This window comes from Dryas octopetala, chromosome 3 (genome assembly GCF_963921425.1).
Source record: "Dryas octopetala chromosome 3, drDryOcto1.1, whole genome shotgun sequence".
Lineage (NCBI taxonomy): Eukaryota > Viridiplantae > Streptophyta > Magnoliopsida > Rosales > Rosaceae > Dryas > Dryas octopetala.
The window spans coordinates 15,440,677-15,455,775 of NC_141368.1; the positions used below are offsets into that span (position 1 = coordinate 15,440,677).

Below are 15,099 nucleotides of genomic sequence, written 5' to 3' on the forward strand. Positions count from 1 at the left end.
GGCTGCCAACTGTAATTTGAATATAGGCATCTTCAAAGTCCATGCCAAGTCTTTTTTATTTTCACTAATGTCAAGTCTTTTTTATTTTCAGTGACGTCAAGTTTTTATTTTCATTGATGTCAAGTCTTTCTTTAATTGCAGATTTAAAATGTGCAATTTGTTATTTGTTTATCAATAGGAGAAATTTTCAAACACTTAAAATGGAACATCTCAATTTCTTTAGTCCACCTCACGATATAATTTTATGATCCAAATTGTTAATTTTTTAAGTATTTTTCAAAGACCATCTATGCAAAACAATAAGCTAAATTGATATATTAGTCATTTGATATAATAATTATTTCAGTTTTTTTGCGTTTGTATATTAGTTGCTTACAGTTCGATATATGGCTAATCGATTTTAATTTGACTAATTTTTTACGTGTAAATGATTAATCAGCATATTTTTTAAAAAATTTTAAAAATTAGATGGTTTGAATCTGTATGTGATGTATTAAGTTGGTGGTGTACGTATGTGTAGTTTGAAAATTTTTGTTTATCTATATACGAGAAGTTTGAATTATCTCATTGTTGACCCAAGGCAGCTGGTTAGCAGCAAACCACTACTATATATATGTGCACATATACATGAATATATTTACAAGCTGCAGCTTAATTTGTTCAGATATCCCCAATTCAATCTGTGAGTAGTTCTTATACTTTGTTTCATCCGTTTTGGGTTTAATTCTCAATTTTTATTTTCCAAATATGCTGGACACAAAATTAAATGATCATCGATCAGTTTTGATAGACTGATAGATATTATCATCAGCATGGAAGCTACAGTAAAGACCCCAAGTGCAGTTGTTCTTGAACCACTGAACCAAGATAACTATGAGAAGTGGAGTGTTCAGCTGCAAACATATTTGTTGGCTAAAGATCTTTGGGAGGTGGTGGAATCAACCACTGAACCTCCTATGAAACAACATGGTGAAGCTAAATTCAAGGCTTGGAGGAAGAACGATGCCAAGGCTTTGCATGCAATCCAGATTTCTGGCACGCCAGATACTTTTTCTTTGATCTTTGACAAGAGGACCGCTAAAGGTGCTTGGGATACGTTGGAAGCAAAGTTCAAGCCAAGTAACAACCCAGGTATCTCTCTTCATCAAAACAAGTACTTAAGGAAAAATATTGAACTCAAAGTCAAGGTATTAATTAAATTTCTGTACTTATGTTATTGATATTTCTCTAAGTTTTCTTTCACTAGTAATTAACTAATTAAGTATGTATATTAGATACTAGACTCTCGTAATTATGTCTTGTTGGGGTTGTTTTGTGTTTATTTTTAAATATTGGCTGAAAGGCAATTTTCCATCCGTGTAGTTTAACCAGTTTGCATTTTCATCCCTATAGTTTTGTTTTCTGCATTTTTCTTCCCTGTTGTTTCATTCTATTAGCACTTTTAGTCCAAATCATAAACTATGTCAACTTGTGAAACGTCTAGTTTTTCACGTCGATCAACCGGTGATGTTCAAGCTCATTGTAACTTGTAAGATCTCTATTTCAATAAACAAAATTAATAGGGCCGGGCTTTAAAGCTTGTAATTAATAATAGCTTTTAAAAATTGACTATTTGAACATTTTTTTTTTTTTTGGGTCTGAACATGAAAGAATTATTTACACTTACACCTCTTGAGGTTTATCTTCTTTTCAAATACACCCCTGAAGTTTTAAAAATTACACATACAACCTCCTGAAGTTTCAAAACTGTTGTACTGTGAGACGAAAAATGATGAGAAGGTAAGCAAAATGACATGTTAGGGGGGAGGAATGGCCTAATAAGATTACTCAAGGTATAAGATTCAACCTCAATTAATACAAATATCTTCTTCTTTGTTTATTTATTGTTTTCTCTTGCAAGGGGTTATATGTAACAGTTTTGAAACTTTAGAGGAGTATATGTGAAAAGACAATAAACCTCAAGGATTGTAAGTGTAAATAACTCGAATATGAAAGGTATAAAATCAAGAGTAAACTACATATTTAGTCATTGTGCTTTAACCTAAAATCACATTAGGCCTTAGTGGTTTAAATTTTGCTAATATGGTCATCGGGCTTTACGTCATTTGCAATATTAATTGCACCTAACTGAAATTTTTTCTCAAATTAAAACTAATAACTTGTTTAAACTCGCAAGTTTGACTTAAAAATGACCGATTTCCAAAAATGATCCATACATTTTTCTTCAAAAATGTATGGACTAATTAAATTGATCAACTCGAATAGCATGTTTCAATTCATGTGTTTTACTTATAAATGGCTAAAAAAACATGTAGGAGGTTCTAATTTTATTTTCAAACCATAAATAAAAAATTTCTCAAATTTGAAACTCAAACCCTAAGAAAGCTTTGAACCCCAATATATTCAAGTCCTCTATCATATGAACGTGAAGATCAAATTGAAAAGAGATTAGAAATTTAGAATGTCAAAAATATTGCTTTTAAAAACTCTAAGTTTATGTTATATATAAATGGCTATACAAAACATGTAGGAAGGCTATAATTTTGTTTTCAAATTATGTGAATTAGGAAAATGGTTATGCCTTTCTCTTTCACTTTTCTTTGATTTCTTCATTGGAGGTTCCCATTTTGTTTCTTTGATCTTGATGAATAACTGCTTTCTTAGATATAGATAACTATCACAAATGATTCGATAGAGTGAATTATACCTTAATGAATGAATTGAAAAAAATTCTTCTAAATCATAATGCAATAAGAGATATGACGCAATAGTTTTTTAGGGTTCTAAAATTGGGGCCAAATTTTTTAAGAGATGAACGTGTACTTTTAGCTAGGTTTTAATTTTATTTGGTCTTGAAATCTTTCTTTTTCTTTTTAATTTTAATTTAAGTTTTGTAAGATTTTAAAATTGGTTAAATGAGTGTTTTTAAGAGCTTATGTTGCAAATACATTATTAGATGTATTTAACATTATCATGTCATTAGGGCACCCTAGCACTACCCAACAAGGATTTTGACGGGTACGGGAATTGAAACACTAATTAAATTTGTTTATCAAATGATTTAATTTTGTTTTCATTTATTCAAATCTGAAGCCACTCTTAATCTTCTAATATATAACTAAGATATTGAGATATGTAATGACACGTCATTTGGTGAGTTTTAAAATTTCATTATTAGGAAAACAGTAATGAATAAGAAAAATTTGACAGGATGTGACAACATCTCCAATGACTTATGTGACTATCGAGATTTCTTAAAGGCAGTGAAGAGTGGTGACTTGGATGCTACAAAAGAGTTTATTTCCAAAAATACTGATGCAGTAAGAGCAAAAATTACATATTCAGGGAAGACAGCTCTTCACACCGCAGCTGCGGCTGGGCACCGGGATATAGTGAAAGAGTTGGTGAACTCGATGGAAAAAGAAGATTTGAAAATAAAAGGGGATGATGGTAAAACAGCTCTTATTGTTGCTACCAATAAAGGAGACATCGAAATGGTTGACTGCATGGTTACAAAGAACCAGGAAATAGTTAGCATTGCCAATGCTGACAACAGATTGCCAGTTGTCTTGGCCTTTCGTAATGGCTTTTGGGATTTGGCTTCTTATCTCTATTCTAAAACTCCACCTAAAGATCTAGAGAATGGCCCAAACGGTGCTACCCTTGTTTCCCAATGTTTTTATGCAAAAAAATTTGGTAAGAGTAATTTGAAATATAACTAATTTCTAGTTGAAACTTCAAATTAATTTGTTGCTGCATAATTTCGTTTTTTCTCTTTATAGATATTGCATGGGATTTAATTCAAAAATGCCCAAGTTTGGCCATTACAAAAGATCTGTATGGGGTATCCCCTATATACGCACTGGCTGGTGTGCCTTCCGCATTTAAGAGTGGAGAGCGTCTCATATTTTGGAAGCAATGGATCTATGACTGTTAGTAACAACTTTCCCTTTTCTCTTGCAATTAATTACTTTCAATGTTATAGCCCATATTTTATGATAGTTCGATCCATTTTTAATGGAATTAATAACACTAATAATAATAACTGATATTATGGTCATGTCCTTGACTCCCATGGATATGAACGTTCTCTCCGGTGGCCATGCCATAGGCCATGCTTAGGGCTCTCTCCTTAAAGCACCAATTCTTTAGGTTTAAGGTTTATGGGTTTTTTATTTTTGTTATTTTTTTCCTATTTTACATATATATATATATATATATACAAAAATGCTTATTTGTAACTAATTTTTGTTTTACTATTTACTTTTTCAATAATATTGCGTTATTAACCGTTTTTCTCTGAAAATTATAGAGATTTTGAGGTTCACCAAACCATAAGTTTGGTATATTGATGATGGTGATGATGATGAATACTTAATCCATAAAAAATGTTCAAAGTATTGATTTATCTTTTTCTGATTTTATTTTATTTTATTTTTTTTCATAGGGATACAGATACAACCTGCTCCTGCTCGTGCTCCCGATGATCATTTTATATATGTTCCTAATTCAGAAAATAGTCAAACTAACCGAAAGGGTGTAATTAAGTCAGGTATGTTGCATCATCAACGACTTCATCATCTAATAATGAATAAGTAGAAAAGTCACACATGCAATGCATGTGGAGAGTGATGGAAAGTTACAATATGAAGGGTAAAAAGGGTGTGGGCCGGGAGTAGAAAAAAGAAAATGGATAGGTAGAAAGTGAGATTTAATAATTATATTAACAGTAGATTACTCTAAAGTTAATTTTATTGCGAGGGCTTGTTTGGCATCTTCGTCAGCTTTTGGGCATGCCATACATCATATTGTTAATTTTGTTTTTGACATTTTTTGTAACATATATGGACCTTTTCAAGCGTACTAATCTTTCAATTTCCTTGGCCAAAAAAAAAAAAATGTTTCAATTTCAATTAGGAATCAACCGCATATATGAAATGAAATTGATCCATAGCCGATCCAGTCAATTTTTAGATTACATGTGTGAAGTGATAAAAGATTTAAATAAGAAAAATATGCAAGATGGCATGGTACAAGCATCAATATTTCGAGCTGTGGAGAGAGGGATTCCTGAGTTTATTAAACGTATATGTAAAGTGAATCGAGAACTCGTGCGGAGCACTAATGATATGGGAAGGAGCATATTTCACTATGCCATTGAATGTCGTCAAGAAAAAGTTTACAATCTTATCCACGGGCTCGATATGAAAAATGCGATTACAACTCTTACAGATAATTCCAACAATAGCATGTTACATATGGCAGCATTCATGTCCCCATTTGCACGATTTAATGACATCTCAGGTGCAGCTTTGCAAATGCAGAGAGAACTACAATGGTTCAAGGTTAGAATTTCTTTATATCTTTCTAAATTAATTACTTTCTCCATATATGTATGATATTATGAAACAATATTTATAAATCACTTTTATTATATGTTGATGGTAAAATGGTAAATTAATTGAGTAAAACAGTTTCTTAGGATATCTAAAGTTTTAAAAGTTTTTTGTCACATATCTTTATATATAAGGTCATTGGTGAAACATTTGTTCTTTCAAAATTGTCGTCCATGGTTAATAAAAATGTCATGTAGAATTTTTTTTTTTACTTAAAATGGATAAATTCGTAAAATAACAACAACCATAATCAATAAGAAGTTGTTCTTGAGCCAACTTCTGTACGTCTAAGAAAAACTAAATATTAAAATTAAGAAAAAAAAGCCACCAGCCATGTTTCAAAAAGTTGTTAATAAGCCAATTACTGTACAATAAAAGAATAAATATGAAAATTTAAAAGAAAAAAATCAGAAACCATATATGTTATTATGTTAACACCATGTTATCAATATTGTTTCTTGGAAAAATAAAGTTAAATACTTTGTGGTCACATCTCTTAGGATTTTGTTCAATGAAAATGCCGTTGGTTCTCAAACTTGATAACCAAGCTCACTGGGTGATTAGTTTTCGAACTAAACACACACAATACAATAAACTGCAACGACCCAATGCGAAGAAGACAAACAGAGCAGCATGATAAAAAGGCAAAACCGATTGGTCTGTTTGGGAAGGCCAATTGATCGGTTCTGGGATGTCTTCTTGTTCTGAGTTTTCGAACTCAGTCTGCACCCTCTTTCTCCTCCAACTCACTCACTTACTGATGAACACTCACAAAATACTGAGAACACGTATTTATAGAGAAAATATGTTTCTCTTATTATTGAATGAAAACTGCTTACAATCAAACATACAGACTCATCCCTTATATAGGGAGTTTACAGACACAATCATACTTAATGCAAGTTGTAGAAAGTCTAATGAACACAATAAATAGAAGTAGAGCTATCATATCTAGCCTATCTAGGTGCAGCTAGCTAAAACAAGGGTGGGTAGATGAAAAAAAAAGGCCACCAATATATACTCATGCAAACTAGTGTGAAACCATGACAAAGTAGAAAGCATTAATTGTGGGTTGTTTAATGAAGACAGCCACCAAGCCATGTGAACCCACGTAATGGAGTATTGACTTGCTTATTCCAACAAATGCAGGAGGTGGAGTCTGTTGTACCTAAAAAGTTTCTTGAAATAGGGAATCACACTGATTATATGACACCTCGTGACCTATTTACCAAGAATCACAAAGAACTGTTGAAGGATGGAGAAAAGTGGATGAGAGACACGGCAACTTCTTTTTCAGTTGTAGGTGCTCTTATCGTTACCATTATGTTTGCTACAGCATTCACAGTTCCTGGAGGAAACGACCAAATCACAGGCTTTCCCATATTCATAAACGAAAGGTTATTTATGGTATTTATACTGTCAGATGCTGTATCGCTATTTTCTGCCACAACTTCATCATTGATGTTTCTGGGAATCCTCACATCACGTTATTCAGAAAACGATTTCCTCAGGTCCTTGCCCATAAACATGGTAATAGGGCTTTTCACCCTTTTTTTCTCCATTGCAACCATGATGATAGCCTTTTGTGCTGCCGTTCTCCTAACTCTCAAAGAAAAACCGTGGACCGTCTTTCCAATTATTTTTCTTTCTATTATTCCGGTCACCTTATTTGCTGTACTGAAGATTCGCCTCTTTCGTAAGATTTTAATTTGTACTTTAGGAGCAGGAATTTTTAACAAGGAAGTTGAAAAGTGGTTACAAATACCAGATGCATCTCCCAAACGATGACTTGCATATATATCCGGTGTTTTGTCTGAGAATAATTGGTCGGAGTAAAATAATATGGCGTTTCTGTACGTTCTTATACTTTTCTTAATAATATGTTGTATTACTAGATTGCCCTTTTTTTTTTTTTTCCTAAGATATGTTATCATATTGTGAATCTACCACTACACATTCAAATAAGAGTCCATTTAATCAGTGGACAACCTGATAATATAACATTTCAGATTTTATCACAAGAGAATATTCTACACAAAAACACATGCATACATGTACAATGTAAGTTTTTTATTTTTTATTTCACAAGTGGTTCAATTGGCACTCAATTAGGGGTTTATTGTAAAGCTCCTGAGTTTTGGGCAGACAACTAAACCCTAAATCCTCATCCCTACGTACACAATGATTATAGCTAGTAATAAATTAACCATTGACCAAAATCAAAATTTTGTATCGTCAAACCTAAAATTCTTCTTAGTATTAATCATCCTTTCTTCTTATATAGTTACTATAGGTATGAAGAGCTACAACACGTTTTGTTCTCTAGATTAATCCTTTCATATACTAAGCACTCATTATGCTCTATATATATTTATTGTTATCACTAGTAGCTCATATGTGGATTAGTGGATTGTAAAGCTCTTTAGTCAACAACTCAACATCATGTTTCCTCTCAAAGATCTGGGCCGCGTTCCTGACTCCACTATTTATTGCTCTTGAAGTTCATAGACATGCAAGCAATATATTGTCATATGTAGTCCTCTCTCAATTCAAATATAGTATGACTTGTTGTCCAAGAAATATACTGCGAGATCTACTAATAGTACTAAGCTTGAACAATTTTTTAATGAATTAAGCATGTACAACTAAAAGTTAAATTTTCTAATCTAAAATCAATTAGCAATAGGTGAAAGGTTCATGACATTATATTTCTGATTTGGGGTATCTTTCAACAATACTAAATTACTAATGCATGCAGTTGATCGAGTGACTCGAGTCTAGTTCAATTATATATTACCCACTTGTCACTCTAGCTTCAATACTTAACTTGGACAAGATTTAATATTGCTTTGGAAGTTATGATGTATGTCAACTTTGTTTGGTTTCAGAGAAAGAGAAAACGAGAGAAAAAATGAAAGAAAGAGAAAATAGTTTTGATGATTCTTGATGTGATTAACCGAATAACAGAGAGAGTGAGTAGCGAAGCTTATATAGCTAAAGCTGTATAACAACCGCACAACAAACAAGCTAGCTCACCAGGCTTAACTAACACAGCTGTCCTAACAAACTAATCTGATTGACAAGTGGCAGCATCACAGCTTATAAGACTAAGATTAACTAATTAAGCATGCTGACTAAGCATGTTGACTCAGCATAGATTGATTGTTAACAAACTTATGCATTCTCCTCGAACCAACCACTGTGAAACTACGCATTCTAATTAAGCTACACATATAAAATGAACTCTCTGCCATCGCATTTTCATCTATAAGGGTTCCATGCACACCTCTTTTAGAAGCCTATTGTGGTGCTAATTAATTGGGCTGGTTGCCCATTTAATAGATGAGCTATATCTGGTTCCTTTGTATTTCTAACTGTTAGGATTGCTGAGAAAATGAGAGAAAGAGAGAGAAGGAGACAGAGTAGAAAAAATTTAAAGAGACTACATTGCTTCATGTAAGTATTACAGAGGGAGAGGACATGACTTTATATACTCTTAGTAACTAACTGTAACAGTAAAACTTATTAACTACTAACTCATACACTAACAGCCCCCCTCAAGCTCATGATAGGGAACCTAGCATGAGATTGCCTTTAGTTCCTTAGTGGCTACAAAAGGTGTTGGAAACAAGCTCAAACAAGTGCACAATAGCAGCCCACAGATCAAACTACTGAGCCACCAATATTGTTGTTGCCTAGTCTCACTGTCCTTAGCTGTTGGTTGATCAATACCCTGCATAATAATTCTTCAAAACCTTTTGTGACACCCAAGGACTTCTCATGCTCCAAATTATGCCCAGTATAGATATAACACAAATTACCAATAAACGGATTGTCATTCCTGTGGACTGAGCATATTTCTCTGTCAGTCATTGCAAATAACTCATCAACAACTGCATTTCTGGTACCCATGATCAACAACTTTAGTTTTGCTGCTTTGTATCAACTCAAATTAGCAGCATGAAGAGTGGATTGAATCAGGCTTGGTGACAACCTTTGTGCTTGATGACATCAACCATAGAGAAACCCAGTCGGCCATTGCAAATTGCAATGATCCAGAAGCCAGACGACTCACACCAGAGTGATTATCACTCCCCTCTGTGGACTCGAGTGAAACTCCAAATGACAAACAGAGAAAACCCCATCACTCTTGGCATCCATTAGCTGACTTTCAGTCCTACCCATTGATCAGAACAAAATGGGTATTCAAAGAATCCAAATTTCAATAGATGGGTATCCAAGGAATGGAGAAAATGTCAAGAACCAATAATTGGGGCTGGGTTAAAAAATGGGGAACTTACTAAAAGGATTTGCAAATGGACAGATAAACTATCAAAGAACAAGAAATGCAAATCGAAATACTGAATTGGAATTTCATAATTTGTCAGAATCAAAGAATAAGAAAGATAAGAATCGAAGAAAGAAGAAAATTTCAGAATCAAGAATTGGGGTTTTGGTTTCAGGTTGTAGAAATTGACAAGAAATGTTGAGAATCGAAGAACGTGGATTGAGAATCGAGGAAAGTGTAGCAGAATGAAGATACAAAGATTCTAAGAATCGAAGATTATAGCAAGAATTTGAGAAGAATCGAAGACCCCATACAGAGAATTAAAGAAAAATAGGAAGATATGAAGAACCAAATCCAGAAACGAAGGAAGAAATTGAAGAAATGAAGAGAGATAAGAATCGAAGCACCTGGATTAAAGAAACGAAAAGAAATGGAAGATACGAAGCAGAGAAGTGAGGTACGAAGAACCTAAGAAGAAGAAGATGACGCAAACATCCAAGCTTGAAGGATCGTCAATGGCGCTAGCCGATGGCTATGATACCATGTTAGGATTGCTGAGAAAATGAGAGAAAGAGAGAGAAGAGAGAGTACGAAAAATTTAAAGAGACTACATTGCTTCATGTAAGTATTACAGAGGGAGAGGACATGACTTTATATACTCTTAATAACTAACTGTAACAGTAAAACTTATTAACTACTAACTCATACACTAACAGCCCGCCTCAAGCTCATAATAGGGAACCTAGCATGAGATTGCTTTTAGGGGACCTGATACTATTCCTTGGTGGACCAAAAAGCAAAGTACAGTAACTGTTACTAACAGAAGTTCAATATCGATCATTAGCACAAACAATATATGAACATACCTGGCTTTGCTCATTGCTCAAGGATCGATCTTCAATTCTATCATTCTAGGCTAATCGATCTCCTTTTATCGATCATTAACTGTATGGCATTGTTATCTAATCCTATCTTCCAGGCTATAGCCAAGCATGCGGAGGTTGATTATTATTTTGGGAAAAAATTCCACGTAAGAAAGTCAAGTTCTTACATAGTGATTTATAAAGTATTGAGTCTCTCCATCTATTGTCAATAGGTTTTTGGTTAGCTGTTTTAATTTTCTTCATGGTATTAGAATTAGAAATATATCCATATATTGGGTGTATTGGGTGTTGGCTTAAGTGATGATGCTGAATAGTTGGTGGAAAAATTTATGCAACAACTTGATCGTTGCAAATCCAAGAAATCCGAAAAATGATTTCTACTAGTCGGCAGATTTGGCTCTGAGAGTGGCACTATTGCATATCGATTCGAAGGGAATCGAGAGACGAGTCTAACTCATCGCTTTGCCATGATATATGAGCTTTTTCGGCCTTCCAAGGTCGTTTAGGGCCTCAAATTTGCGTTTTAAACTTTCAGACATTTTATTTATTTTTGTTTATATTTCATTTGGATTTGTAATTACCTGTGGGCCTTAATTATAAGGTTATTTGCTCCCTAGGATTTCTTAAGCGTATTTAAGCAATTTTACAATTGCTGAATGATTATTATTCAGAATTTATCAACTTAACTATTGGGGTTTTCTCTCAATTTTTTGGTGGATTTCAGGATTCTTGTTCTTTTAGGTTTACGCTTGTAAACCTTGGTCGATTGTACTGCATCAAGTGATGTCATATGTGAGGGTACTTTGTATAGTGATTTATAAGGTGTGTTTTGTAATGAATGCTATATTTAATCACAACTTACAATCAATGAATAAATATAGATCTACTAACAAATATACTTTTGCTCTAAAACCTTTGGTGTGGCTAAAACTATTTACTAACGAAAGTTTATGTAACTAAAGCAGTTTTAATGCCAATAACTGTCACTAAAACTTGTAGGTAGTCATGGCACTATTCACAAGTAATACATTTAGCGACAAATTCTATGGATACTGTAGTAGCAAACTTTGTTGTGACTAACTAATGATCTAAGGGCATGTTTGGTACACCGTATTAGACTCTGAATACGAGTAAATAGTCTATGTCAGTTGTTTGATGTCAACTTGTATTAATTAATTATCTGACTATGTAAACCGAACTTGGTTTTTAATACTCTCTTTACCTGACTAACTAATACAACACATACACCTAGGATTAGATAATACACGCTTAATTATAAAGATTTGGGAAAACAAAAACATGCTTTCTACGCTTTCTATATGAAAACTCATCTAATTCAGATTTTATTACATTTTTATGGGAATTAGGTTATGATTTTTTCTTCAAAGTTTTGCTTCGGTAGTGTTTTTCTTCAAATAGGGTTTTGTTTATCTTTTTTAGAGTTTTTCTTCAAAGTTGCAGACAATTATGAGAAAACTCTGGTGGGTATTGTTGAAGTTAGGATTTTTTGAAGTTCTCAATGTTGGTCGATGGCAATCATTGATTTTCTTCAATAAAATCCTTGGTGGGCTGTTTAGATTGTGTTAAATTTGCAAACTTTGGAGGTGGGTTTGTGGTAGTTTGGGGTTATATCGAGGCTTAAGATATAAAAAATTTGGAATTTTCCAGTTGGGTGCGGGGGTTATTTTGGAAAATGGGTTGAATTCATTTGTTTTGCGAAGTTCATGTAAACATTTGGGTTTAGAAATCATTGTGTATGAATAAGGTGGTACTGCGCTGTTTGATTGTGTTCCTTGGGACTTTGTGGTGCAGAATCATTATTTTTGGGATAAGATGAGTTCTAGCATCACTGAAGATGTGGTTCATCAGAGTAGGCTTTTGGTTCATATTGCTAAGAATAGACACTTTTTTGAGCTCTTAAACTTCACTGAAACATATGATTATATATAAAACATATGATCTTAAGTCCTACAATTATGAGAATTGGTTAGTTCATGTCCTCTTGTCCTATAGATCTTGGCAAAAACAAAAGAAAAAAAATGTTCTTGTCATATGAATCTTGCCAAAAATAATTTGTGTCATATGAATTTCAATTTTCACTAAGTTATCAAAGAATTTAAAAAATTTATAGTCTGATACGCTGCTATCTGATGTAGCACCAAACACAATATAACTTAGTTAGACTGTTTATCTGGAACAGTACCAAACGTCTGATAATATTTTGGATAAACAATCAATACTATCCGGAATAGATTAATATCATCCGACAGAAATTAGTCAGTACAGTCCGACGTACCAAACGAGCCCTAACTTTTTAGTGTAATTTAGAGACCTGTTACTAACAGAGTCATGGAGGTACACTACATATATGAGAAATTTTATTCAATAACCCTTTTAAATACCCTTTAAACTTTTTGGACTCCCTAGCCCTAAAACTAACAATAATTACCCTTTTGCATTTTTCAGACCAAAACACCCCTTTATATACGAAAATGTCGCCAGAGCCCACCATGTGTCGACCAAAAATTCGACAAGTTGTTGTAGTAGCCAAACCCTCCTCCGCCTTCTTCCTACAGCAGCCATGGAGAGTGATCTCCCTCACTGGCCAACGACCCATCATCTTCTCTCTGTATCTCTTTCTCATTCTCTCCTAACCCAAATATGAAAAAAAAAAAAACAAAAAAAAATTCGAAAACTCAGATCTGAGTTTTTCTCTAAATAGGTTGCGAGGGAAGGGGAGAAAGAGAGAAACAAAGAAAGTGAGACAAAGATAAGATGTCGGTGGGGGAGGTGGAGGATGGTGGTGGGCACCAGCCAGCGATCCATCATCTTATCTTTCTATCTTTCTTCCCTTCTCTCCCAACCCAAATCTGAAAAAAAACAAAAAAAAAACAAAAAAAAAATTTTGAAAACTTAGATCTGGTGGTCGGAATGTGCTATAGCACGATTTGGTCGAATTTGTGGTCGCCACATGGCCATACGGCGACTACAAATTCTACCAGATCTGAAAATTTTCTGGGTTTTGATTGGTTTGATCTTTCAAAAAATCAACCATTTTCTGGGTTTTTTTTTTTTTTTTGGGTTTTGCTGGGTGTCGTGAGTTTTTTTTCATTGGATTTTTCTGAGTTTGCTGCAGCGGTGGGAGATGGGGCGGCGAGGGGTATGGCGACAAAATAGCAATCAGACGACGGATTTTAACCGTTGTGTGAGTTTATAATTTACCGTCGTCTAATCGATCGATGTCTATTCATACCTCAATAGACAACGGATAAAAACCGTTGTCCTGGTGCACCTACACAACGGTTATAGATGTACCACCGTTGTATATACAACCTTTAAAATCAATGATTTGGTGGATACCGTTGTTGAGTACCAATTTAAACATCGGTTTATAATTAAGAACCGATGTGTAGAGATATATTAAACAACGGTTAAGTTAAATAAAGAATTGGTTTTACAACTATTTTAGGTAGAAACACGAGGTGAAATAGTCATTAAAACAACGGTGTATTGTTAAAAACCATTGTGTAAGCTATTGGAAAATAAGTGTATTTCCATGTCTATAGGTTTTTCAAACTACGGTGTTTATATGAAACCGTTGTATTAATACATTAAGAAAATTGAATATTAACTATATAACCGTTGTATATACTTATTTGGTACATCGATTTTGGGTTAGAAACTATTGTATGAAGGCACTTAGCACAATGGCTTTTTGAGATTTGTGTGGTATGCTTAAGAATTAGACAATGGTTTATGATATTGAATCATTGTAAGTCAAGGGCACAGACCACGCTTTTGATCGAAAAACTGTTGTATAATGTGCCTGTTTACATCCGTTTTTAGAAACTCCCAATTGTCTTTGACCACAATGCAATTATGAACAAACAATGGACAATCTGATTGATGAGATAGGTTGTTTTGGTACAACCATTAATTGTTCCAAATTGATTCCCTTCATAATTAACATTCCTAATAAATTATACATTTACAAAATACCAATTCACAATAATAAAGGATTGGAATTTCTAAAGTACCAAATAATATAAGATATTTGAAGGTAGTAATTCTATATATGTACCTTGCTCCATTACCCCAATTTCATTCACAAAACCAGCCATATATGCCATTAACAAAAACCCTCCATATATACCTTTCCAAAAAACTAGGCATCAATCTAATTAATCAACCTAATTGCTGCCATATATATATATATCAAAATATTATCCAGCAGCTAGCCTATCAATCATCCCAAGCTAATCTAGCAAAGTAATCAATATATCATATATACCCCAAGCTAGTCTAGCTAAACATATGGCCTACGTAAAAAAGGTGTCATGCAAAAATCCAACCAGAAATGTCTACATAAATTGGCCCACGAAGTTTGCCCATTCAACCCCGACTTCATCGATATCTTCTTGGGTATAAGTGGTCCTGCCTTCGTTCCCACTGAAACAAGACAAAGATGGGAGTACTAATTAAAAATAAAATTCAACCAAAAATGCAAACAGTCCAGCAGAAAGAAAAAAAT

At 33.7% G+C, this 15,099-nt stretch overlaps 2 protein-coding genes across 2 annotated transcripts; both read left to right on the top strand.

The window, feature by feature from the left end:
- The first annotated feature begins 812 nt into the window (after positions 1-812).
- Positions 813-3,937, top strand: LOC147291299 (uncharacterized). The gene is made up of 3 exons (XM_086235910.1): positions 813-1,131; positions 3,211-3,696; positions 3,783-3,937. The coding sequence occupies exons 1-3, from the start codon at positions 813-815 to the stop codon at positions 3,935-3,937; spliced, it is 960 nt and encodes a 319-aa protein (XP_086092036.1).
- A 961-nt stretch (positions 3,938-4,898) lies between these two features.
- Positions 4,899-7,184, top strand: LOC147291300 (uncharacterized). The gene is made up of 2 exons (XM_086235912.1): positions 4,899-5,345; positions 6,546-7,184. Exons 1-2 carry the CDS (start codon positions 4,899-4,901, stop codon positions 7,182-7,184), a joined length of 1,086 nt encoding a protein of 361 aa, XP_086092038.1.
- The last annotated feature ends 7,915 nt before the right edge of the window (positions 7,185-15,099 follow it).

Bases quoted from the DNA above. Each gene is read 5' to 3' on its own strand.
- LOC147291300 (XM_086235912.1), top strand. From the start codon at position 4,899: ATGTTTCAATTTCAATTAGGAATCAACCGCATATATGAAATGAAATTG. The intron at 5,346-6,545 runs GTTAGAATTTCT...CAACAAATGCAG, and splicing joins GAGAACTACAATGGTTCAAG to GAGGTGGAGTCTGTTGTACC.
- LOC147291299 (XM_086235910.1), top strand. From the start codon at position 813: ATGGAAGCTACAGTAAAGACCCCAAGTGCAGTTGTTCTTGAACCACTG. The intron at 1,132-3,210 runs GTATCTCTCTTC...AAAATTTGACAG, and splicing joins CAAGCCAAGTAACAACCCAG to GATGTGACAACATCTCCAAT. The intron at 3,697-3,782 runs GTAAGAGTAATT...TTCTCTTTATAG, and splicing joins TTTTTATGCAAAAAAATTTG to ATATTGCATGGGATTTAATT.